Source organism: Calidris pugnax, unplaced genomic scaffold, assembly GCF_001431845.1.
Source record: "Calidris pugnax isolate Ruff unplaced genomic scaffold, ASM143184v1 scaffold250, whole genome shotgun sequence".
In the NCBI taxonomy this organism is placed as follows: Eukaryota; Metazoa; Chordata; class Aves; order Charadriiformes; family Scolopacidae; genus Calidris; species Calidris pugnax.
In genome coordinates, this window is record NW_015090984.1 from 774574 (window position 1) to 799749 (window position 25176).

General features: G+C 37.4%; 1 protein-coding gene across 1 annotated transcript; it reads right to left on the bottom strand.

The window, feature by feature from the left end:
- Positions 1-1303: 1303 nt before the first annotated feature.
- Positions 1304-24840, bottom strand: GNE (glucosamine (UDP-N-acetyl)-2-epimerase/N-acetylmannosamine kinase). Its single transcript, XM_014953801.1, has 12 exons — positions 24796-24840; positions 22563-22771; positions 19207-19658; positions 17961-18113; positions 17283-17495; positions 16534-16621; positions 15261-15471; positions 11222-11351; positions 6420-6641; positions 5247-5429; positions 4476-4592; positions 1304-3743 (listed from the first exon to the last, which is right to left on the bottom strand). Exons 2-12 carry the CDS (start codon positions 22724-22726, stop codon positions 3508-3510), a joined length of 2169 nt encoding a protein of 722 aa, XP_014809287.1. The 5' UTR covers positions 22727-22771; positions 24796-24840; the 3' UTR covers positions 1304-3507.
- Positions 24841-25176: the final 336 nt, after the last annotated feature.

Genomic DNA, 25176 nt, shown 5'->3' on the forward strand with positions numbered 1-25176 from the left:
TATGTGCCCATAATGTGAAGCATCTGCTTGGTGCCAGACCAAAACAGCTGTACTAAATATGTGGCTTTAGCACCAAGACTTCACCTGCCAAAGCATGAGTTCCAATGTATCTTTGATAAGCCAGATAATAAATACAATTATCTGGAATGGTCCAAGGTCTGTACAGGCTGGATTTTTTACCCATATTAATGCCTGTGAACTCCACACAGCAATCAGATTTCACTAATGCAAATTGGATCAGAGTATAGACTCTACCTGCACCTTACTGTCTTTGCTTCTATGGGTGGTATGCCCAAGTTCTGACAATTTTGATACATTTAAATGGGCACAGGACAGTGCTTCAAGACCACCAGAAGTCCGAGGTATTTGTTAATTTTGAGTGTCTAGGTGGCAGATCAAAGGCTCAAAATGCTGAATAACTAAACTTCCTGCTCAGGATACCAAAAAGAAATTCCAGACTGTGTTGCTGTACTGATTAGCTATGTATTAGCTACTGATTATATGCAAAGCATCAGCAATGATCTGTAAGATCAGCTGGCCTCCCCATGGTGCCAAGTCCTGGCTGCTTTGGTTTCTATGCTTAGGCAAAGGAGTCTTTTTCCATAAAATGCAAGGATAAGGAGCAATGAAGTGTAGGGACTGGTAGGGGTCTTAACATTGATTACATGAATTACACTCTACAGCACTAAGAGCTGCAACTTTAAGTTGCTTTCCAACCTTTTGCCACTCTCATTTGAGTGGTGCTTGCTCATGCAATGCTGATTATAAACATGCATGTCCATGAGGAGTGTCCTCCTGCCCGAGCTCTTGAGTGTCATACAGTTCTGCAGAGAGGGCTGGACAGTGGCATTCTTGCTAAGGCTTCAGCAGTTAGGGTACTGCATACAGTAATCAGGGAAGCTGCAAAACCAAACCTCCTCCTCCAACAGGTACTATTAGCAGATGCTGCCACTGCAGGTAATGAGAATGCTCTGCTGCTTTAGGCTGTGATATGCTGATAATAGCTGGGGAAGGAGAGTTCAGCTGTTGTCTTCTTCCTTCCCAGTAATGGAGATAAAGACTGGTTTGTTCTCACTGGAGACCATGACTTTCACAGTATGGGCTACTCTAAAAGACACAGGGTCAGCATCAAGTAACCTGCGGGCACAGAACTGCAGATGTTTTGTAAACCTCTGCTGTTTGCTCTCCCTGGGACTGGATGCAATTGGGAGCTAGTGGCCATAAGACCTCTAGTCCACAACAATGTGCCTGAAGTGTGAGGGAGGTTTCTGAACAGGCAAGGAAGGAGAAACAAACACTAGTATGCTTTTAAATATGATTTTTTTTTTTTATTCTTTCTGATTTTATAAACCCACAGGCCTCTCAGGGAAAAGTGCAATATTTCTGCATCACTTGCACTTGCAGCAGGTTCTTGTCCAGTTGACAGAAAACACATTTTCAAAAGCATCTGAAAAACCATTTTCTTAATAGCACTAGACATTAAAGGTATTTAGATAAATTTTTTCAAATGCGTTAATGTTTCATCTTTTCACTATGCCTGCATCCTCCCTAGAGCTGCTCACCACCCATATCTGAATGTGATATATCAAAAATATAGAGCTTCAAGAGGTCTGGAAAGCAAAAGCTTGGTCCCACTTTTAGTCAGGCATTCCTTGTGATAGAAAGATAAATGACAGGGCTCCTCTCTGTTAACAGCCTCAATAATGTTACTCCTGACCTAAGCTGCTACTACTGTAGAGCAAAGCTGATTTCTCCTTGGCCTGCTCATGGAGCTACTGCTCTATTATTGAAATTAGTGGGAAACACCAAGTAAACCAAGAAAACACAGGAAAAGAAACTAAGAAACCCTGGTGACATAACCATGTGCAAAGTTGTAGTAGGCTTTAAGAGACAGTCTTTGCAGATTCTGAGAAAAACTACAATATAGTGGCTGCGCAGCTATTCCTGGAGAAAGCAAGAAGGGGATCAGGTGGTGGTTCTAAAATCTGCTAGGAAGATGTGAGTTCTCAGTAAGCATTCCTTTGAAGGCAACTTGTGTAATTATATCCCAGAATTAGCTAGTGGAGTTGCTCACTATACTAACAGCTATTCAGTCCAAGATTATTGCACAGCAGAGGGCAGTGGTTGCAGAAGGGTGTTTTGTTGGAAAAGACATTTGAGTGTGGATATAACCCTTATTATTCCTGTGTACTAGTACGTTACTGGGTTTCTAAGAATATCATCTGTGACTGAGTCAGATGTCAAAATAGGCCATTAAATGCAGGACAGAGGATAGATATCTCCACAGGTATCTTTTTTTCTGGGATAGCTGATCACTTAGATGGGTCTGGTTTTCAGTTTCTCTTTATGATAAATAGTTATTACTACAGGATCTTGAAAGTGTGCTAAAAAGCAGCTGGATAGACACAGAGCTGTATATCAAGAAGGATTAGTTAAAGAAACATAAACCATGGTTTATCTTGGCAAGCTTTTGGTTTTTTACACGCTTTGCTCTCAGGCTTCTGAATATGTGAAGGTGAGGATGAAGATCAGATTTGACTTTCCATCCTGCAAGCTGATGATGAATGCAAGAAAAGAACAGTGTACCTGCAGCCACCAGAACTGCTGAGGAGATGCACTATGTCACTGAACAGTAGAAGAGTTTTCTTGAAACATAGACTCTTTATCAGATGCACCACATAGCTAAATTTCAGCTAGCTGGCTACACAAGAATAAATGGTCCCTTCTCTGTTAATTTGGTAGACAAAGTAGTAAACTAAGTCCCTTAAAAAAACCCCAAACAATAAAATTCAGGTAATTTACTGTGGGCCATAGCCAGGAGACAAAGATGGTCACCACTACACTTGTACATTTCTTTGGACTGTTTTGCAAGCTGTAAGCTCACTAGACTATGGTCTTTTTTCTACATATGCAAAGCTTCTAAAATGAGACTCCGCCCTCTAAAGATGATGTAATAAATAACTGCCTCGTCCAAGTTCTTAATGAACTGCAGTTTCTAAATGCAGCCTTTTTTACTGTAGAGGCAATTTCCCTCGTTTCCACCCACTGAAATTACTACCTGCTATTGGTGATTACATTGTATTTACTTCGTGGGTGGAAGCGTGGAAACTGAAAAGCTGGTCATATTCTAGACTTCTCATTTCACATAGATGGGAAATGAGATATGGATCCCCAAGTATTTGCTATAATTTGACACACCATACACACACTCCCCACCATACATCAAGATAGGCTCATAAATAATTCAGCTACACTTAAAGCAACATAGGGGCTTACCAACAGAGGTTAATAAAAACAACAGAATTACACGTGAGTTCCTATGAAGTCAAATGAAATTTGGGAAAAATACAAAAAGATAGTACCTCAGTTAGAAAACACTGAAGTAGTCACTAACTAGTCAGAACACTATGATTCAGTAGCTGCTCTCATCAAACAAAAATTTTAGGCAAGTATTCCCTCCACCGATTAGGAATTTGAATAGTCCATTTCTATAATTCTTCTAGGTACCTAGTATATTCTACGTGTAGTATAATCCAGTACCAGGCTAGCAGCTCCAAGAAGAGCAGGATCTGCTAGATTTGAGACCACCACATCTACAGTTTTAACAGAGGACAAAGCCTGTCGATTTATCACATCTTTGACAGCATTAACGTAGTGGCTAGCTAGAACTCCAGAAAGGATCACAAGAGAAGGGTTCATGGTGTGCAGAATGTTCACAACTCCAAGGCCTAGTGCTGTCCCAGCTGAAAAGATAAAGTAAAAAGAAATTAAGCAGAACACTCAAATCAGTCCATGCATCAGTATTTGAAATAGGTCTGTTAGCAGCAAATGACACTGTCAGGAAAGTGTTCTAATCCGCCTGGCAGACAGCTTTGAGGTTTATGTTATCAAACAATATGTTTGCCATTACTTTTTCTTTTGAAAGTAAAAGAAAAGCAATTTTATTGCATAACAATGCATTATCCAATTATATGGATGTGAAAGACAAAGCAATATATTACCACACTTGTAAGCTAAGAGAGAATAGGAAAGCATTACTCTACCATGTTAGTGCTATCAGCTATATGTGAGGAAGAGGACTGTATTTAAAACTAGTAAAAAGAGTATATTACCATATGTAAAGTAAAGTAATACATAAATTGCCTTTGCTTGCACAGACTAGCCATTCACTTGCCTACAATGAAGTGTCCCCGAATTTTCCAATATGAGAATGTTGAGACCTCACTTTTTTCTGAACTGACCTTTGCAGAGGCTTTTCATCTTTTCACTTATTAGAACAGGCACTTTTAATATACACTTCTGCTCACATTTCCTCCAACATTTATATTTAACATTTCAATACCCATAGTAATTTTTATAGAGAGAGGTCCTCAATATGTAGAGTTGTGTGTTTGTAGTGTTACAGTTCATTACCATTTCTGTACCCCCCAAAATGCCATCATGGGAGGGCTCCACCCTTCGGACTATGTTCTCACCTGTTCTAAGAATGCTGTCTGCTTTTGTGTTCCCAAGTTTAGCTGCTTGAATGAGATGTGCAGCGCTAACAACCTCCTCCTTCTTCATTGACATTCCTTCTACTAAAAGCAGATCCTCTGTTTGAAGAGGAGGAGAGAAAGCCAAAAGAACAAAACATAGTGATGTGGTAAGTCAAGAAATAGAAGGTGACAAACAGACAGTTAAGATCTTCAAATCTCTTTTACTTGCATACTGAAGCCTGAATACTGAGCAATCTGTCCAACCCTGAGGTTAGGCAGAGTGATCACATCCATATTATGCAGGGAACTACCTGTAGAAGCAGGCCGTCAAACTCAAATAGTATGGTAATTCACTAGTCTCAGCCCCAAAAGTTAAAATAAAATATAAATCTTCTCAAACTTATCTGAGAAGCTATTGCCAAATGACAATCCCTGTTAAATCAAACCTCACAGAATGCCTGTCAGATTACCTTACAGCACACTTGAAAAGGAGAAACTAAGCTCTACTACCTGCTTCTGGTAATTTTGAGACCAGTGGTTCCAAATGTGGCTTGCATGGTTCTTGCCATCATCAAAAAAGTATTGTACTACACAGGTTGTGGTGGCTCCTGGGCTGGCCATACACAGGAACCTTACCTGGTTGCCTGTACACCTATTCTCGTCTCCTCCTAGAAAGAGATGGCAGGTCTATTTTTCTTAATAACACCTTTGCAAATGTCTTCCTATACTGCAATTTAATAATCATGTTTTCAAAAATAAAGGATGTAGTACCATCATGCAGTTTTTTAGCTTCTCTCTGTAATGCTATTCCAGAGGCATATGCTTCTATACATCCTTGGCTACCACACAGGCACTCTGGTCCATCTAAAGATACAACAATATGCCCAAGCTCAGCAGCACAGAAAGAACTGCCATGGATCAATTCGTGTTGATGAACAATTCCACCTCCAATTCCTGCAAAGATATGAAAACTTCATCAATTAACGAAAACAATTAAAAAAAAGAGAAGAAAAAAAAAAGGATTATATACAGTTTCTAAAGGCCTCAATTCTGCAGGACATTGACATTTGCTTATTCTACCATGACAAGATAAAATCTGTGCATCAGTGGTCTATACTGCAAACCAAAAATTACTGGCTATTGAAGAACTCATTCAACACATCTCTATAAGCAAGTTCATAGCTCCCTCCTATTCATATATGTATCAAAATGGTATATAATGCTTTTCCTTTCTTAAAAAGCCCATGGATGGTATTGAACTAATATGACAAATCTTTTAAGCTTATAAGTCATACTTTTTATAAGCAAAACTAACCTTTCAAGCGGCATTAAATTTTTTGCATTTCAGAGATGTTTTAATTCTATACTTGGAGACCTAAATCTTTGTGCCAAAGAGCCAAGGATACTTAAATCTGCAATCCTCTGCTGCATCTTCCCAAACCAAATTCATCAACTAGTTATTATTGCCACCATTTTAAAGGACTATATACTTAAAAAATGAGAAAAGTTATTCCACATTTGTGTTTGAGATATAATAAGGATCATCTCTCACGTTCAGTTGCTTATCAGATACGTATCCTGATCTGACTTGTATTTCTGCAGCTGGAAGAGAATTAAGCTATAAAGCTGAAAAAAGCAAAATGATTCCAGGTAAAGTTGCTTGGATTTCCCTTATTTTGAAAAAATGGTTTGCCTGCATAGCTTGTAGCAGCAGAACTTCTTTTATCAAGAAGCTTATACTATGCAAAAGGTTTCATTTGCCTGAATAAAGTACATTAAAGAAACAAATAGATACAGTGGCTAAATTATGTTTGGTTTAAGAACCTAATATATTTGGATTTTCCAGGAACAATGGTGGTCCTTATGCTTTTAAGATTAGCTGAGCCTCTGTGTGATGGTCCTGGTGTTTTGACTTTGAGTTTCATTAAACTATAACATACCCACCTGTACCAGTAATAAGTGTTACAAAATTTTCTATTCCTTTTCCATGACCAAATTTCCTCTCTGCTAGAGCAGCACAGTTTCCATCATTGTCGACCCAGACTGGCAGATGCAAGGCATCGGATATTGGAGTTCTGAGATCCACAGAGCTCCACTCTTGAATGAGTTTTGTAGAGTGAAGCACAATTCCTTCTCGGGGGTTTACCCGTCCACCTGTGGAAATACCTAAACCCCAGAAATATAGGAGAAAAAAATTGAAACTAAGTCTGTGTAATACTTTAAGTAAAGGATCTATTTTTCTCTTTGTAATGACAAGTACTTTTATTTCTAATGCTAGGCATTGGAAGTAGAGTGTGAAAGTAAAAGTATTACTAGCAGTGCAATTTCTGACATGTACAGATAATTCACAGAACTCCATTGCTGTAGTGACAATGCAATCAGTATCTTAAGACTTAACTAGATGGGTAATAGTTAGTGTTAGTCAGAGAGTTAATGTTCCTGCATTAGGCAAGACTGTACCAAATCACTTAATACTTGTATTGCTTTTTAGTGACCTATTAAAGGTGACTAAAAAACCCATACAACAGCAACCTGTACAAAATAAATTGTTCAAACCCTGGGACAGCAGATGTGTCCTGAAATTTGCTGTAACTCTCAAGATTTAGAATGACTAAAAAATAATCACTGGGCTTTGAGTAGTGATTTCTACTTAAAAATACACTGCTTTCCAGAAAAAAAAAAAACCACTACTCTGTTCAGAGATTTGTCTACTGAACAGAATAAAGGCTAACAATAGGCACTATTACCCAAACCATGTTTTCCCTAGCTGGAGAGGCTTCCAATGTTGATGGACTGTCAGGACCTTTGAAAGGTAGGCCACTCTATTACAGAGGTATTTAGCTCTAGACAACAAAGTTTGAACTTTTTATCTATTCTTGTAGAGATCCTGTAATTCTGTCACTTATCTAAAGATAGAAAAGAGCCCCAGGTTTAACATTAATAATAGAAAGCAGTCACAAAAGCTATGAGACAAGCACCTGAATCGAACATTAAAGCTGTAAGACCCCCAAAAATCTCACTTTGTAAAGAACAAATAATCTGAGAACCTGTCAGCAAGTACCTAGTAGAAACAACATCCCCCATGTCAATCTGTGAGGATCTCCTTAGGATTTTACAAACAAATGTTTATTACAACAAAACCTTATTTCATACTGGGTTGCTAACTCAGCAATAGCTTAGTAAAACATATCTACATTTTCTAAATAAAATAATTTTGTAATTGATGTAAAAGACTATGGGAATTAGCAGAAGCTATCTCTTCATCCTTTTTTCTCTACTGTCAGCTCCAGAAAGATAACATACATACTGCCTAATAGCAGCAAATACATAGCTGTCACAAGTATCTCTATGCAACATTTGTGTATAGATCTAGGTCTCCTTTGGTTTAAAATTTGTGTTCTGTAAAAGTAAAAAAAAAAATAAAATTCAGTAACAGCTCCTTCTGGTTTTTAGGCCTGATAGCCTTTACTTTTCCCTCATTTTCATAAAGCTGTTTTTAATATAAATGCTTTGCTTTTAGTGAAAAACCCAACAAAAATAACAAAATTGAAACTAACTTCAGAGCTGTTGCAATCTAGACTTATTTGATCATCAAGACAAAAAGATGTTGAAAATTATGATTTTTTTTCAGATTCCCACTTTTTAATCACTCTGAAAACCTGTTTTGTATTAGTGGGAGTTCTTCAATCAACGTTATGTTCATGTAGCTAGTGTTTTGATTGCTGACAACAGTTTATAGCACTAAGAGAATGAAAACACTTTTTTTTCATTGCTTTCTGCTAGTAGCTCTTTCTCCTTATTAATTTCCAGTGGTTATTGCTTTTACCTATGATAGCTGGAAGGTGGCTAGCGTTACTGATAAAAAGTCCAGGATTAAGTCCTTCTGCTCAGTCTTGCAAAAGTTTCTCCAAAGAAATGGAGATGGAACTCTCCATCTTATGATTGTTAGCCTTAAGGAGATGACTAGAATCTAATGTTTTAATTATTCCTATAGGAATTATATACCATTTTCTAAAGAGAACTTTCCATTTCAGCTTGTATTCTGATTCAAACTATGCGTCTGAATCAGGCAAAGAGCAGTCAGTAAAAACAGCCAGGTCAGAAATTTCTTACTCTGTAGCACAACTTTTCCCCTCATTATTCAGTAATGCAACAGTAAGACATCAGTCACAGAAGGAAGGGGGCTAAGGATAAACAGGAATGTAATTCTTGTAAAATGACAAACACAAGGAAAGTTTTTTTCCCGTATATATAAGCCTCTGTAAACCAGTTTATGGCTTCATTATCCTAATAAATGTAGCTGACTGTAAACTGTTCTTAGATTCTTGCACCAGTGACTACTGCAGAGTTTACCATCTTTTCTACAGGAACAATGAGGCTTTCAAGTTTTAGTATTTGGACAAAAGAAAGTAATACGGGTGGTTAAGTCAAGTCACCCAACAGATAGTCTGAAATATCTGATTTCAAAGTGTGACGTGTTTTTTCTTATGACTTTATATACTTAACATGGTTTTGAAGGATACTTTTAAAAGACATTCAGATTAACTTTTCTTCGACTGGTGTTAAAAATGGTCTGAAGTTGCAGTAGGGGAGGTTTAGATTAGATATTAGGAAGAATTACTTTACTGACAGGGCGGTCAGGCACTGAAGCAGCCTGCCCAGGGAGGTGGTGGAGTCACCATCCCTGGAGGTATTTAAGAAACGTGTAGATGTGGCTCTTCAGGGCATGCTCTAGTGCCCGAGATTATTGGTTTGTGGGTGGGTGTGATGTGGTGGGGTGTTGTGTTTTATGGGCTTGTTTTTTTGTGGTTTTGTTTGCTTGGGTTTTTTTTGAGGTTGGACTCAGTGATCTCAGAGATCCCTTCCAACCATGGTGATTCTGTGATTCGTACTGTGTGATTCAAGTAAGTTTTGATCTGGAGCAAACTACTTCTCTTTTGGAGCATTTTTCAGCTAAAATGAGGATTTCATGTCCTCCTTAAAAATCCAGGACACATTAATTGACACCTTTATAAATAACTAATATTTAAGAGCAAAGCTTCCAGTCATCTTTAAATTGAAGAAGTCCTTTCTGGTATAAACACAGAGTTTAACAGGGAACTCTATCACAGTCTAAGTAAACCAGAAGTCAACAAAAAGGCTGCTTTTGTCTCTGTTAGCTGCATTTTTAGTCTGCCCTAGTGTAACTAAGAATTCTGCTGCACAGTTGATTCTGGCCATACAGAAAGGCTTACAGACAGTAGAGGAAACTTGACTCAGCTGCAGTTGTTTCAAGAGCTGTTTCAATATACACTAAGCATCTGACTCACAATTCTGAGACTGCAGGAAGCTTCAAAATCCACAAAATCTATATACCATACATTTTAGATAGAGTTTAGATATAATTTAGCAGATTGCTTTCATGGCTGTTAGAGACTGGGGCAACTTCAATCTTTATAGTCAGCTTCTCATTTTCACAGACATTTGAAAAACTTTTTGTGTTAAGAATGTAATTTAAGAACTTAAAATACACAAGATCCATCTTAAAAAGGTGTTTTAAATTAATCAGTAGTGATTTCATTTCATGTTGAAAAACTTAGATGAAAAGATGAAGTTAGTTTGTTTACTTACCCACTCCCAAAATTCTGCAGTTCACATTTACTGCCTCTGATGCAGCCTCCACACACATCTTTAGGATTAATTCTAGTCTGTCTTCATAAGTTTTAGGGTTGAGCTGTGTATACTTCTTAACTATTTCACCCTAGAAATTAAAAACAACAAAATGTGCCCCACAGAAATGTTATTTGTGGTGAAATTTCTCTTCAATTTAAACTACAGGTCAACTTGAAAATGGAGAGTCATAACTTGCCTCTAAAAAAAAAAACCAAACAGATGCACGCTTTAGATCTTGGTCCTAGAGTCTGTTCTGCACAAGATTCCAGACAATTCTGCTTGTTTTTTTGTGGTTTTGTTTGCTTGGGTTTTTTTTGAGGTTGGACTCAGTGATCTCAGAGATCCCTTCCAACCATGGTGATTCTGTGATTCGTACTGTGTGATTCAAGTAAGTTTTGATCTGGAGCAAACTACTTCTCTTTTGGAGCATTTTTCAGCTAAAATGAGGATTTCATGTCCTCCTTAAAAATCCAGGACACATTAATTGACACCTTTATAAATAACTAATATTTAAGAGCAAAGCTTCCAGTCATCTTTAAATTGAAGAAGTCCTTTCTGGTATAAACACAGAGTTTAACAGGGAACTCTATCACAGTCTAAGTAAACCAGAAGTCAACAAAAAGGCTGCTTTTGTCTCTGTTAGCTGCATTTTTAGTCTGCCCTAGTGTAACTAAGAATTCTGCTGCACAGTTGATTCTGGCCATACAGAAAGGCTTACAGACAGTAGAGGAAACTTGACTCAGCTGCAGTTGTTTCAAGAGCTGTTTCAATATACACTAAGCATCTGACTCACAATTCTGAGACTGCAGGAAGCTTCAAAATCCACAAAATCTATATACCATACATTTTAGATAGAGTTTAGATATAATTTAGCAGATTGCTTTCATGGCTGTTAGAGACTGGGGCAACTTCAATCTTTATAGTCAGCTTCTCATTTTCACAGACATTTGAAAAACTTTTTGTGTTAAGAATGTAATTTAAGAACTTAAAATACACAAGATCCATCTTAAAAAGGTGTTTTAAATTAATCAGTAGTGATTTCATTTCATGTTGAAAAACTTAGATGAAAAGATGAAGTTAGTTTGTTTACTTACCCACTCCCAAAATTCTGCAGTTCACATTTACTGCCTCTGATGCAGCCTCCACACACATCTTTAGGATTAATTCTAGTCTGTCTTCATAAGTTTTAGGGTTGAGCTGTGTATACTTCTTAACTATTTCACCCTAGAAATTAAAAACAACAAAATGTGCCCCACAGAAATGTTATTTGTGGTGAAATTTCTCTTCAATTTAAACTACAGGTCAACTTGAAAATGGAGAGTCATAACTTGCCTCTAAAAAAAAAAACCAAACAGATGCACGCTTTAGATCTTGGTCCTAGAGTCTGTTCTGCACAAGATTCCAGACAATTCTGGGGACAAGTTTGTAAGACTAGATATTACATTCTGTAATCAACCTCCCCTGTCCAAGACAGAATACATATTCTATGAAACAAATTAATTGTGCAAGGAAATATCACAGGAGCTGCTAGAACTGTTGTTGAGACTTAACCACGATATAGCTCAATACTGAAGTGTTAAAAGAAAGTGAGAATAGCAATAGCTAAAAAGGACAGAAAAGCCATTGTGCATTAAGAAAAAAATGTTTCCAATTTGCCTACGTGAAAATCTTGCATAGTGTCACAGACATGGTTATTTTACCTGCAGGAAGACAGTCAGCCAGAGAGAAATCTAGAAATTTGAATGCAGAATTTACTATCCTTTCAGAAATAACTTTTCTTCTAAGTTATTATACTTTCAAGTCACTTAAAATAGTTCTGGAGTACCATCTACTGCGACGTATGTTATACAAGGGAGGGATTGATTATTTTCAACCCTAGGAGTCATGCACCGGTAATGAAAGCATTTATTATACATGCCTGTATCTGTGGGTACTGAGGAACTATCTTAATGTAATGTTAATCACAGAATTGTCAGAGTTGGAAGGGACCTCTAGAGATCACCTGGTCCAACTTCCCTGCTAAAGCAGGATTGCCTAGAGCACATAATAATATTGCAGCATTAGGCCAGGAAACTGCATACGCTGCTTAGCAGTGTTATTCTCCCTATTATAGCCACCATACTCTACAATATATCTAAGTTAACAGCATTGTATTAACATAACTAATCAAAAAGGACTAACAAATTCTATATGCAACATGTCTGAGCCATTGTTGTCAAAATAACAAGGAAAATTCCAAGACCTTAATGGTTTGAGTATTAGACCCCACCATCTCAGAATCACATCAGCAACAGGGTTTGGGAATTTTTATGTTTAGTTTCCTCTTTGGTTTTGGTTTGGAGGGGGAAAGGAATGAGATGAAGTTATTTTAGATAAGACAAAGCTGCACCAAACATTGGAAGACAAAACCCCTTTTAAAAGGAGCTTTGAAAACTCAGTTGTTTTGGCTTGGGGAAGAGTGGCTGGAGAGCTGCCTGGCAGAAAAGGACCTGGGGGTGTTGGTCGACTGTCGGTTGAACATGAGCCAGCAGTGTGCCCAGGTGGCCAAGAAGGCCAAGAGCATCCTGGCCTGTATCAGGAACAGTGTGGTGAGTAGGACCTGAGAGGTGATCGTTCCCTTGTACTCAGCACTGTTGACACCCCACCTTGAGTACTGTGTCCAGTTTTGGGCCCTTTCCCACAAAAAAAGACATCGAGGTGCTGGAGCGGGTCCAGAGAAGGGCAACGAAGCTGGTGAGGGGTCTGGAGAGTAAGTCTTATGAGGAGAGGCTGAGGGAGCTGGGGTTATTCAGTCTGGAGAAGAGGAGGCTGAGGGGAGACTTTATTTTCTCTACAACTACCTGAAAAGAGGGTGTAGAGCGGTGGGGGTCGGTCTCTTCTCCCAAGTCATGGGCACCAGGATAAGAGGAAATGGCCTCAAGTTGTGTCAGGGGAAGTTCAGATTGGATGTTAGGAAAAATTTTTACACTGAGAGGGTTATTAAGCATTGGATTTGGGTGCCCAGGGAAGTGGTTGAAGCACCATCTCTGGAGGTATTCAAAAGATAGGTCGACATACTGCTTAGTGACATGGTTTTGGTTTTTTTTATTATTACTATTTTTTTTAATCAGAGTTTGGTTGATGGTTGGACTAGATGATCTTCAAGGTACCTTCAAACCTAGACAATTCTATGATTCTATGATTTTCTTAATGAAAATAATACTACACCTTCAACTCTCCCATTTCCTGTTAAATGCTTACATCTGTTGCATAAATTGTAATATGAAAGTCTGACCTCTGATTTGCTAACATGTCAACTTTATAAAAGCCATGTCAAGCTACACTCTGCAAAATGGACAGGGTTTTTTATAATTAATTTTTTCCCAGTTTATGTTGGCAGAAAACAGTGTCAATTTTACTTCTAAAAAAATATAGTGATCTGGATAATCAGCTGATGCTCATGGGTATATTTACTTGCTTCACTATAAGATGCCTCTGCAAGTGATCCGGCACCAGGCTGATACTGACACCATTTTGGTAGCCCCACTCGCTGTTCTTTAAGACTTCAGTTTGTTATCTTTGCCAAGCTTGAACTTTCATCATCCTAAGTTAGCTACTAAACTTTTGTAATATGTTATCTATGACTAGTGAAGCTATGGAAGTGTGCATATTTATTAGCAGAAGTGCTTATTACTATAAGCTATGACACATGCAACAGAATGGAAAGCTTCCTACTGTGCCAGAGAAGTGGGTTGAGGAACTTCTAAACATGGAGGCCATTAATCACACAGTATCCCTAAACCTGAACATCTCTCCATACAGCCTTTACAAAGCTGTAACTTCAAGCCTATTTCAAATGGGTTACGTTACAAGAAGAGGGGTACTTCAGATTCAAAGCTCACTCAATCTGTAAAGTCTCTATCAATTCTAGTGTATGTATCCAATTCTACATATTCTGATGATGGTATTAAACCATCAAGCACCTCTTTTAATATATCAAAGGACACAGCCAACACAATTGAAAAAACAAAAACAAAACAAAAACCCTTATAGGAATTTTAGATCATCATAAAACTCAAATCTACCACTCTTCCAATGTAAGATCAACAAACTATAATTCAGCTGGTGTTAGAAGACCTTTTTAAACCATTTCCTACTATTTCTGCAATGAAGACACCATACCCTTCCAGACTATCTCTAACATCTGGAGAGATGCAATATCAATGCTATTCTCTTGCATTGATGTCTAAGCTGGGCAATAAAAACTTTAAAATACTTTTCCCTTCCACTATTTTAAGACTTTACTACTTGTTTATGCAGAAGTGAATCTGATTTTTCTCTTCATGGAAGAGGCTTCTAAATATCTGAAGGCTTTTTTTTTTTCCTTTCCAGTCAATTTCCTCTTTTCTAGACTAAACAATTCTAGTTTCTTCAACTTTTTCCCATTTGCCATGTCTGTAGTGATTATTGTTGCTTTCCCTCCTCCACGTGGTCTACGTCCCTCTGGTGTGAGGCATAACAGTGAACATTCTTCCAGCTGAGGCTCAGTACTGTGTTACTGATTATGCTTCTATGCAGGAAGATACTGAGAATTTCTGATTACTGGCTGTTCTTCATTTGGTAGAAGAGAAGAACCCACCATGAACCCACCACTCTCTCTCTGTAAATTGCTTCGCTAGATGCTTGTTGTTGCTCAAAATGGTTCTGTGTCTATTACATGGCTGCATAAGGCAGTGAGGAAGTAAGAAGACTGCTTCTGGAGCCTTTATCTTTTTTTGCTTGACATATAAAAAGTTGCAGGGTGAACTGAGTAACCTTTTATCAGGAACCAACACATCTGAAAGTTGTCCTATTCTTCAAGGTTTCTACAACATCCCACAGAGAGGGAGCAGCCAGGACCATGTATCAGCAAATGGGCTTTGCTAGTTTAACAGCTGTCTTAGAAGATCAAATCAGCAGGCAAGTTGTATCAAGACTGTATGTGAAGAGCAACAAATGAGGAAAAATCTGCTCTACGCCTCAACAGCAAAAGCCAGTAGGACTGCTTTGTTTTGGAGCTCTTCTGCATTATAAGCCCTTATCTCCACTGTAGGAACAGAACCACAAAGCCCAATGCAGTTCGCAGTATATCTTAAAGCACAACAGAATATTTACCTTCATACTGACAATTGCTACTCGGAGATTTGTTCCACCTAGATCCACAGCCAGAGCACTCTGTGTCTCTAGAATATGGTCAATATCTTGAGAGATATTATCTTTGACAGGAGGAAAACAGAATTTCTTTTGCAATGGCTCTTTGAGGTCAATAGATTTAAGGAACTTCAAAATCCTTGGAACAGCATTGCCATCTCCGTATATTTTTGAGCTATAATATAAAAAAAAAAAGTAATTTGAAGTAACACTGCAATCTATAAAGTCCTTCATATGACAGAGGCTGTAACACTATGTCTTTATAAAATTATGATATGGCTACACTAACAATGCTGCAGCTCACGCTACTCAAGTCTGTCATGGGATATGGTAGATAAGTGTCAGTAGTTTGAAGATCACACAATAGATGGTGCAATTTTGGCATTAGCTCCATTTTGGAATACAAAGCATGGAATGTAGCAAACTGGAAAGCTAATGATGAAAAAAATAATAAGAGTTAAATGAAGGACCAACATGATAAAGCTCTATATTATAGAAAGTTTATGTATGTGCTACAAGTCCAGACAAAATATACCTACCACATAGATGACAACTATGTAATAAACTACTTTCACATCAGTTTTCAATGTGCAAGTCTGATTTTAAAATATCATCATACACAGTGTCAGACATTTGGTATTACAGAATTAGTTTTTTTTTTTTACTCTGTTGAGGTTCTTAAGAAATATACTTTTGATTCTTATCCTTAATTAGACAACTGTTATCTCTTGAAGTGTGTAAGAACTTGTATTTTACAGAACTGAGGGTCAATACTGTATAGCTGAAGAGTAACTAAAACCAACTTGCTATAATCCTGCAGCTTGCACTCAGGATTCTCTTCATAACATGCCTGAGGTCAATCCAGCTATAAAGTAGTGTGTCCTGCAGGCATGAGTCATAAGTAGGCAGAGAGGATGTTCTCCTTCATGTTGCTCCTATGGAACAAGCTCTCTGAAGTCATGGTAGACTAAGCTAACGTATAAATTTTGTCCTCTTGACTTTCCATTGGATGTTAAATTACTAGTCGTATCAAAACACTACAAGTAACATTTTGGTCTACAAATGCTAATCTGCATACCAGATACTGCATTATGATTCTGAATGAAGTACGTGAAATGAAAAATAATTTATAACCTCAGATTAGTGCATTAAAAGCACTCCAATCAAATATCATGAACTACCTCAGGACTTATCTACTGCTGTAAAATCCCCTCCAATGAAGCAAGAATATACTTACCATGGATACTGTTTACCAAACTGCAACTGTAGAGCATGCAGAATCTTATCCTGTGTATCTGCATCACGAACATGAAGGACATTTTCACCTAGATTACAAAAGTTAACATAATAGGACAGATCAGCTCCTCGAATTACATTAGAGGATAATAACTTCTCTAGAAGTGGAGAAATAATTATTTTTCTTTCCTCTGAGCAGGAAAGACTCCAGCCAGATCAACATCACTCTTCGTCAATTATATGCCTCCCCTTGCTCCCAGTAAAGCAATGGTGACTCCTATGATTGCGCATTACAAAACACTACAAAGTAGAATGCTAGCTTTCAGCAGAATTCAATTATTAAATTAAAAATGCACAAATGAAAACAGGAGGTAAATAGCTGTTTGTGTCATATCTGCGTATCGTGAAATACTTCAATACAGTTACTTCCTGAACAGGTGAAGATTTTGTATTTTTTGAAGTGAAATTGTCATACATGTAAAACATCAAACTAGCTATAAAGGAAAACAATGAGTTTGCTATTCTGTGAAACAGAATCCACTGCAAATATATTCTAACTTGTCTATAGATAATAGCCTCATTATCTTACATGATACAGGAATAGCTGGCAGAGCTTTAACATGGGTCAAAAATTATGTTACACCAATACTTCAATATGGCCTCGGTCAAACATTCATTTGACTTTATCCCGTGGAAGAAAAAAAAAACTCAGAACCATGGGGAAATCAAAGTAGTTAAGCAAACTTGTACCTGTTTCTCTTCCTGTCTGACGTGTCCCTAGGTTGATGACAGGTGTACCAAATGCTCCCACCTCTCTGACACCACAACTGCTGTTACCAATCATACAACCAGCATGAGCAACTAGCTGAATGAACTGGTCAAATGGGACATGTTTTACTGCCCGAAAATTGGGATGATGTTCAATGCCCTTCTTCCTCATCACCCGAACCATCTCTTTGCTTCCTGCAGAAAAACAAGAAGTAGACTAAATGATTCAAGTTCTGTCGTTAAACTGAAAATCAAAACATCTGAAGGAGCAAATAGCTGTTCACTGAGTTGCCAGCTCAGAGTTGGTTTTGTTCTGTATTTATCCTCACAGTGTAAGTTGCAGAGCTGGGCACATAAGACCAAGTTTGATCCCAAAATCCACTGCAAAAATATTTTTGTAGTCTTTAGTTAATTTAAGAGGCACTAACATTGCTTCTATGTGTCACTTGGTTTCCCTTCATCTTCTTCCCCACACTGAAAAGCTGAAATGTCCTCCAGCAATGTGAACATGGAGCTACAGCAGACGCACACCTGATGTAAGACCATCCAGCTATTTCCATCTGGCTGGAGGTTCTGGGATAAAAGCACTCCATAAAAACCAATATATGCTTTAAAGACAATCTGTTATATGTCTCTCTGTGATTAAGGTATTTCACTCACCTGCATCCACATTGGGGAAGAGAACAAGTGTTCTCTTGTTGAAGGAGATGAGTGCATCTAGTGTCAGCTCAAACATCTTTATGGAATGTTTAATATCTGTGGTTACAGGATGTTGCAGAGCAACTATATAATCTCTGGTTTTGACATCTTCACCTGTCCAAATGGAGCCCAAAAAAAGTTTTTTCATTGGCATTGAACAGTAAGAGGCAGGGAGGACATACTTTTGAAACAACTGACATGAAAACCTGAAGAGTCAAGGCACCGAATGGGATATCCAACATATAAATTTTAATGCTACTATAAAATTGAAGGCAGTGACAGAAGGATCTATCCTGTTACTTGCCTCTCTAAGGAAGTCTCATAACTTTAGAGACCACTACCTAAACCCCAACAAACTGTTAACTTGCAAGCCTATATTTAAAGCTTTGCAAGATTGTACCAGAGTCAAGAGCCTGTTCTCAAAACAGTGCAAGTCTGGAGTAACGTGAAACTCCTGAAGCTGCTCAGGTTTTCTGTCTGTTGTCCAGCCTCAATCAAAGACTTCATTCCCATTGCTTTAAAAATGTCCATAATTCAGAACATTTGATAAAGAAGTTTATCTGCCAAATATTCAGCTACTCATTTAAGAAAATTCCAGGTTCCAACTACACAGGTCAATATAGGAGGTTGCTTTGTCAAAGACAAAAAGCAAACACAAACCCCCATTGTTGCAGTGCATTCCTCAAAATAACGTTCCTAATATAAATTCCCACTGATTTTTTTTTAGAATAGCCTTGAACAGCTTTGATTCTACTTAAATTTTCTTTGATTCTATTTAAATACATCCTTCACACCAAAATAACTGTTCACGTAAGGCTGTTTTGTTTTTAAATTGTTCAGCTCAGAAAAATTACCCACTTAAGGAGATACTTTTTTGATTTGGCGAAAGGACCAGGTGTGTTTACTAGGACAGATTTGCAGCTTTCCAGCTATACGTGGTAGAACACAAAACAAAAGCAAGAGAAAATGCAGAAAGAAAGAAACATTAGATAGTATTACCAAATATACTGCTTTTTTTTGAGAAGTGGGTTGATGCTTGATAATCATCTCCAATAAAGCAAACGTAAGCTTATTAGCAAGAAGTTCATCTTTCTCTCCTGTACTTTTCTCAGGGCCACTAGTCAACAGATACCACAGATTGATAACCCAGTTACTGAGTTTGTATAGTGTTGGAAGTAATGAAAAACATAAGAAGTGGACTGCTCACCTAGCCACACACGTATAATACTCATGTAGTCCTTATTCTTTGCAGAAAGAAGCTTGTCATATGAGGGACATCCCGCTAAAAGGATGCGGTCATGGTCTTCACACATGGCTATCAAATGCTGTTCTGCACTCCTTGTGCAGCACACGTGGTAATGGGCCAGTTTGGTTATAGCATGTCTGATAGAGTCATCAATGGTCCCACTGACTTCCCCACCTTCAATGTGAAGAATGCGAATATTCATCAGGGCTGCAGATGTGGCCAGAGCCAAAGCATCAAATCTGTCCCCATGAACTATCATTATGTCAGGTTTCAGGCGGTTCAGGACATCTGGTAACTTGACTAATGCAAGGCCCACTGACTCCACCATAGCTGCCTCATCCTCCCCTCTCACAATGGTGTGCAATCTTGTATGAATATCGAAGTCATCTTGTTCAATCATACGATAGGTATTGCTGAAGGTAAGAAAAGAGTTAGAGTAAATACAATTTGGTTTTACAGGAGCACAGCTTGACAAAATAAGTACATATTAGAATAGTTGTACTGCGTTTGAAAAAAAAGGCCTGCTTATCACAGGTCCTTCATTGAGGAAACTTGTTTTTACAATTTTACAGAATGTTCTCATCCGTATGAGGATCTTCCCTCATAATCCAAGCATCAAGTTTTTCCAGACACCTTTATTGAGAAGCTTTGCTGAATATGTTCTGGAAATCCTCAGAAATCAAAAGCTTTCTTCACGTGTTTGTGGAGCCTTTCAGAGAACAGATATGGCACAACTTCCTTTCAGGAAAGGTATGTTGACTCCTTACCAATCTATCAGCTTTGCTGGACAAATGTATAAATACAACAGGTATGATGCAAAGCTGAGGCCTTTATGTTCAAGGAAAACATACTGCAGCTAGCATCCACTTTTCAGATTCTGTATTTGAGATGTATTGACACTTACATACTTGTAGACTTAAGAGATCACTGTACAAAATGGCCTGAATTTCAAAGGACACTAACGAAAAAAGATTGTCTGCGTATACTACCAGCTTCATTCCATAATGAGAAAGTTAAAACATTCCTTGAATATTGACAATTGTTACTGTTTACAGTTATGTATTTGAAATATGGAAGTTCACACCTCAGTATAACATCACCTGTCTTCCACATTCACTAAACCTGACCTAAGCAGTCTGCATGCTCTGGCTAGAATAAGAGAAAAAACTCAAGTTTTCCAATTTTGCCTTCAACCCATCTGAGACATTCACTTTTCAACTGATTTAAATCAGATTTAATTTTCATTAAATCCACCCTGCTACTCACATTCTGCAAAAGGAAATCTTACAACCTGCAAGCTTAACAAAGCTAGCCACAACTATGAAGTGCTCCACTTCAAGTAAAGATGCAATTTCCATTCTGTGTAACTAAAGAAAACCCTACCTATCTATTCAATTCTGCTCATTGCTGTAACACACAGGATATTTTCCTACAAGTAACTTGGCAAGTAAAAAGGATTTGCCTTTTTAAAAAATCAACTTATGTGACCAAGTAAAGTGGCTCAGATTTTTATAGCATAAACTGCATTACATTACCAACTCCATTTCAATTACTCTTGTTCTTCCCCTATATGCACGTTTATAGCAAAAAAATTCTTCTATTTTCTTCTATATTATTTCCCTTCTGCAAGCTCAAAATCTAGGGAACAAACAAGATTGCATTTTGGTGTTTTGTTTCATTTATTATCCTCCAAACGTTTCAGGAAGAAACTGATCACTATCATTTAAATTCTGTCACTGTTGATTACCCTACTCAAATAATTAGAACACACACATTTTGAGGACCTACTAATCCTCTAGGGTCCCGCAGATTAAGGACTGCAGGGCTAGGTACTGAAAAAGAAAACCCAAGCAGTACCAGGGTTTAAAAATGCTTACCACAAAGCAACTAATAGCAACAACAATTGTCAGATCAAAATCTGTATTGCTTTGTGCATTAGAAATAATTTACATCAGAGAGACAGGTGTTAAAACACTTTTGAATTGGAAAAGTAGTATTTCATATTACTTTGCACAAGCTCTGCAGGCAGCAAAGGGTTCAGAACTGTAGAAAAATCAGGGCTATGCTTCTCCTCTTCCTCAAATTAATTTGGGATTAACTTATTTCTCCAGTCAGGCACAATGCAATTCAATATGCTAAGCTAGTTAGAAGTTTGTTTTTTTAAAATCAGGTTAGTTTTCTGATGTTGCCATGTTGCCAACATCCAAAGCAAGGAACAGAGCATTATATATAATTATACAGAGCTCTGGCAGGGGGGTTGGACTAGATGATCTCCAGAGGTCCCTTCCAACCCCATGTGATTCTGTACTGAGAACAGGCAGCAGTGGAACTTCTTGTCTTAGTAGCTGAGATAGTATAACTTTCTCACACCCTAACTTATAAAGTGCCAGAATTCCTCATTGGAAAGTCTAAAAAATGTCTTTACTTGAAGATATGCATAACATTTCTAAAAGTTCAACCTGCTGATACGTTGCAAGCCTTATGCTAAATTCTGATTTTGACTTGCCAAGTCAGTATTTTCCAACCTATTTGACTTGATTGGGCCAAATCTTGTACAAGCAAACAATGACCACAACCCAGCAAGAATATGCCTGCCATTCCTTTTGCCTTTTCCCCACAAAATGGAAGAATAATCACTTGGGATGTGGGAAGGCCTTCCAGAGGAAGGAATTTGCATGAAGACATTCCATCCTCCCAGGCAAGTGATCTGACTGCTTACTTATAGGGTGTTACAGACAGGACCCTAATCTCTCCTGCCAAACCATACCTAATATCTCTATCAGTTATTAATTTACTCAGAAAGAGACAACCACCTTTTCCTTCTCCCACAATCCTTGAAGGAAGAACTAACATTTATTTCATATCCCAAGGGAATACTAAGTACTTTCTCCAATAGCTACACAAAGTAGAAGAATTGCAACTTAAAATGACTAAAGATCACCTTTTCTCTGTGAAAATTAAAAACTTTAGCACATTTTCATTTGATAATCACCAAATTCTTACAGAAATCTGAATGAATTGAGCTTCTCAGTTCATAAAGTCTGTGATCATGTTGAAGTTACAGCATCTCTTCAGATTGTAACTGAGCAATCTCAGTTACAGCATTTACACAAAGTTTTCTAAAATTCCAAGATTTGTTGGAAAAAACTCAGAAACATGCGGTTTCAGAAGGAGCTGCAAAATTAAATAAAATCTGAAAAATACATTTAAAATTTTGCTGTGTACATTAATGATGACAAGTATTTTGTTACCTAACGGTCATGATGTTATCGCTAACACCTCAGAAACAGATTGGCAGATACAAAAATTTGCCTTACCCATAATCATCAATCAGGTGGGAACCAAGCACTATGACATCAAGCTCAAAGAACTGTGGTTCTGCCTTAATACCAAACATAATGGGAGCTAATTTTGAATAATCAGCACGGTTGCAAGTAGCAACACAAACACGAAGTTTGTGGTTGTTTCCATTCTTCTCCATGACTTCCTTTTGTTTCTGTTTTGAAAGATTCTTGAAATACACTTCCTGAAACAACAAGGGGGAAAAAAAAAAAGCAGCAGTATTAATAGTAATCTTTATAGCAAGTAAATGATACACTTCTTGAACAGCATACACAAGGGCAGCCCAGAATTGTGGACACATACTAACTCATCCATTGATAAACCTTACAGTACCTATCATAGAATGATTTTAGAAAAGGTCAGATTTTTTTTTTTAGTTAAACCCCACTTAATTTTAATATTTCTATTTCTGTAAATAATATATAAAATTTCTATATATGGAATATATAAGTATTATGAAGTTCAATTATGTAATTAAACAGTAAAACAACTTTTTCCTGTTCAGATGGAAACTTCTGTATAAGTGGAAAAAATGTTAATGCCGTAGTAAATGAAAGAAAAAAAATCTCATATTCCGAAACCATGGAATGGAACAAACTGCTAAAAAATACATTCACTGACAGGCTGCGTGAACAAAAAGGGGAAGTTTTTGCCCAAGTCAGTTTACATATTAGTTAAATACACTTTGCTGACGTAAAGTCAGTTAAACATTGACTAAAACAAGATATGCAATAATACAATAGTAGGTTACAACAACTTTTCAAGACAAGTAGACAAATAATGATGATGACTATAATTTGGAAGCTATTTAAAAAAAAGTTTCTGGCAATTGAAATGCCCCAGAAACTTAGTATTTTTACAAGCAACATCAACAAACAGTTACTGTTACAAAACGTTATCCTAAACCAATCCAGCCTGTTTAGTAGCTGATTAAGTCATGTCATCATTTTTAAAGTTTACCTATCCTGAGTTCACCATTTTGCCTTGCTGTTTTTATTGTGTTTCGATTTGGTGGTTTTTTTCAGTTGTTTTTTTTTTTTTCCCCCTTCATTTAACAGTCTGCAAAAACTTTGGAGAAAAAGAAAAGCCTATTAAAAAAGGATACAATACTCCCCCCAAATAATCCAAATTTCCTCTCCCTCAGAAACTATTAAATTGGCAGCAGAGGGTATCTGACCACCTATTTATAATCTTTCTGGTTTTCTTGTTCCAAAAATAACTATTTTAAGTAAGTAACATTAGATTTCATACCAGAATGTCAGATTTTTAGTTCATTTTAATGGCAAGTAATCTTTTTCCAGATTAATGCACAAAGATTGCTTACCTCTGACTCAGAGCCACATCAATCTCTCAAATGGTTTTGACAGCTCGAGAAGCTCTTTCTGAGCAGCTGCTATGCAGGCGTGATAATGCTGGCATCCAATTTAATGACTTTTATATTATGTTCAAATTTTTGTTTTCAGTAATTTTTTAGAAGAAAGGCTCTTACACAGCTTACAAAATTCAGCAACTTTTCAATTTCCCTATTTTTAACACAAATGAGTTCAGGTTTTATCAGACGTAACGAAACACAGTTTTGCAGTAATAGTAGTGTTTGGATGATCAGAAATCTATCCCAAGTTGTCCAAGGTAAGAGACATTTCAAGTTTCCACTTGCAATCCATTATGGCTCTGCAAAACTATGACTGGCAGTGATGCTATTCAAGTTTAACTCCAACAACTATGATTCCTGAGTCGTTTACATCACCTTTCAGAATAAAACTGAAGTGGCAAAAAGCAAGGACAGCTGCTGTGACTAAGCAGAAAAGAAATGGCATTGCTCATTTAGTCAGGCAAAGCAGCTATGGCTATGCTAACCAACTTCAGTAGAATAGATACAGTCTGCAATTTCAGCATTTGATTGCTATCGTGACAAATTAAGCTGAGTTCTATGGAGAACTGTATATATCTATACAGAAACAGATATTGTTTGGTTTACATTGAGCCCCTTCATTTGAATTTACATTTGAATCTTACTTGAAAAGTAGTGTCAATTACTGTTTTACACTTTCAAAAGGCCAGATGATAATCCTTCAGGCAAACTGGTTATTTCCTCATGCTGAAAACATCTGCAGTTATATGCGTATATGATGGCTGATTAAATTTAATCTTGTCTTTCTTTTTCCAACAGGCTTGAAATACTTTAAATGTATGTAGGAAATTCAGTACCTCATGTTGAAAATGTAGAGAGAGCACTTTGCAGGATGCTAGATGCTGTGTAAAGGTAGTTCAGAGAGCACATTATCCTCTATCACCAAGTAAAACATGAAACTACATTAGCTAGGAGATGGTTCTGAGCAAGACATCCTGTCATTTCATATGTAAAACCAGCCACTAATTCAAATAAAAACATGTTTAAGATGTGAAGGCCACTACTGACACCCCTATAAGCTTGTTTCTGAAGATCCATGACTAATGTTAGTATAATTAGAAGCCAACCCCTCACAAGACTTTTCAAGTCAGCCACTGCTGCATACACATCCTATACTATAAAAACTGAGAAGCCTAAGTAAAAGGGCACAGAACAAGGAAGTAACAAAATGACCTTCC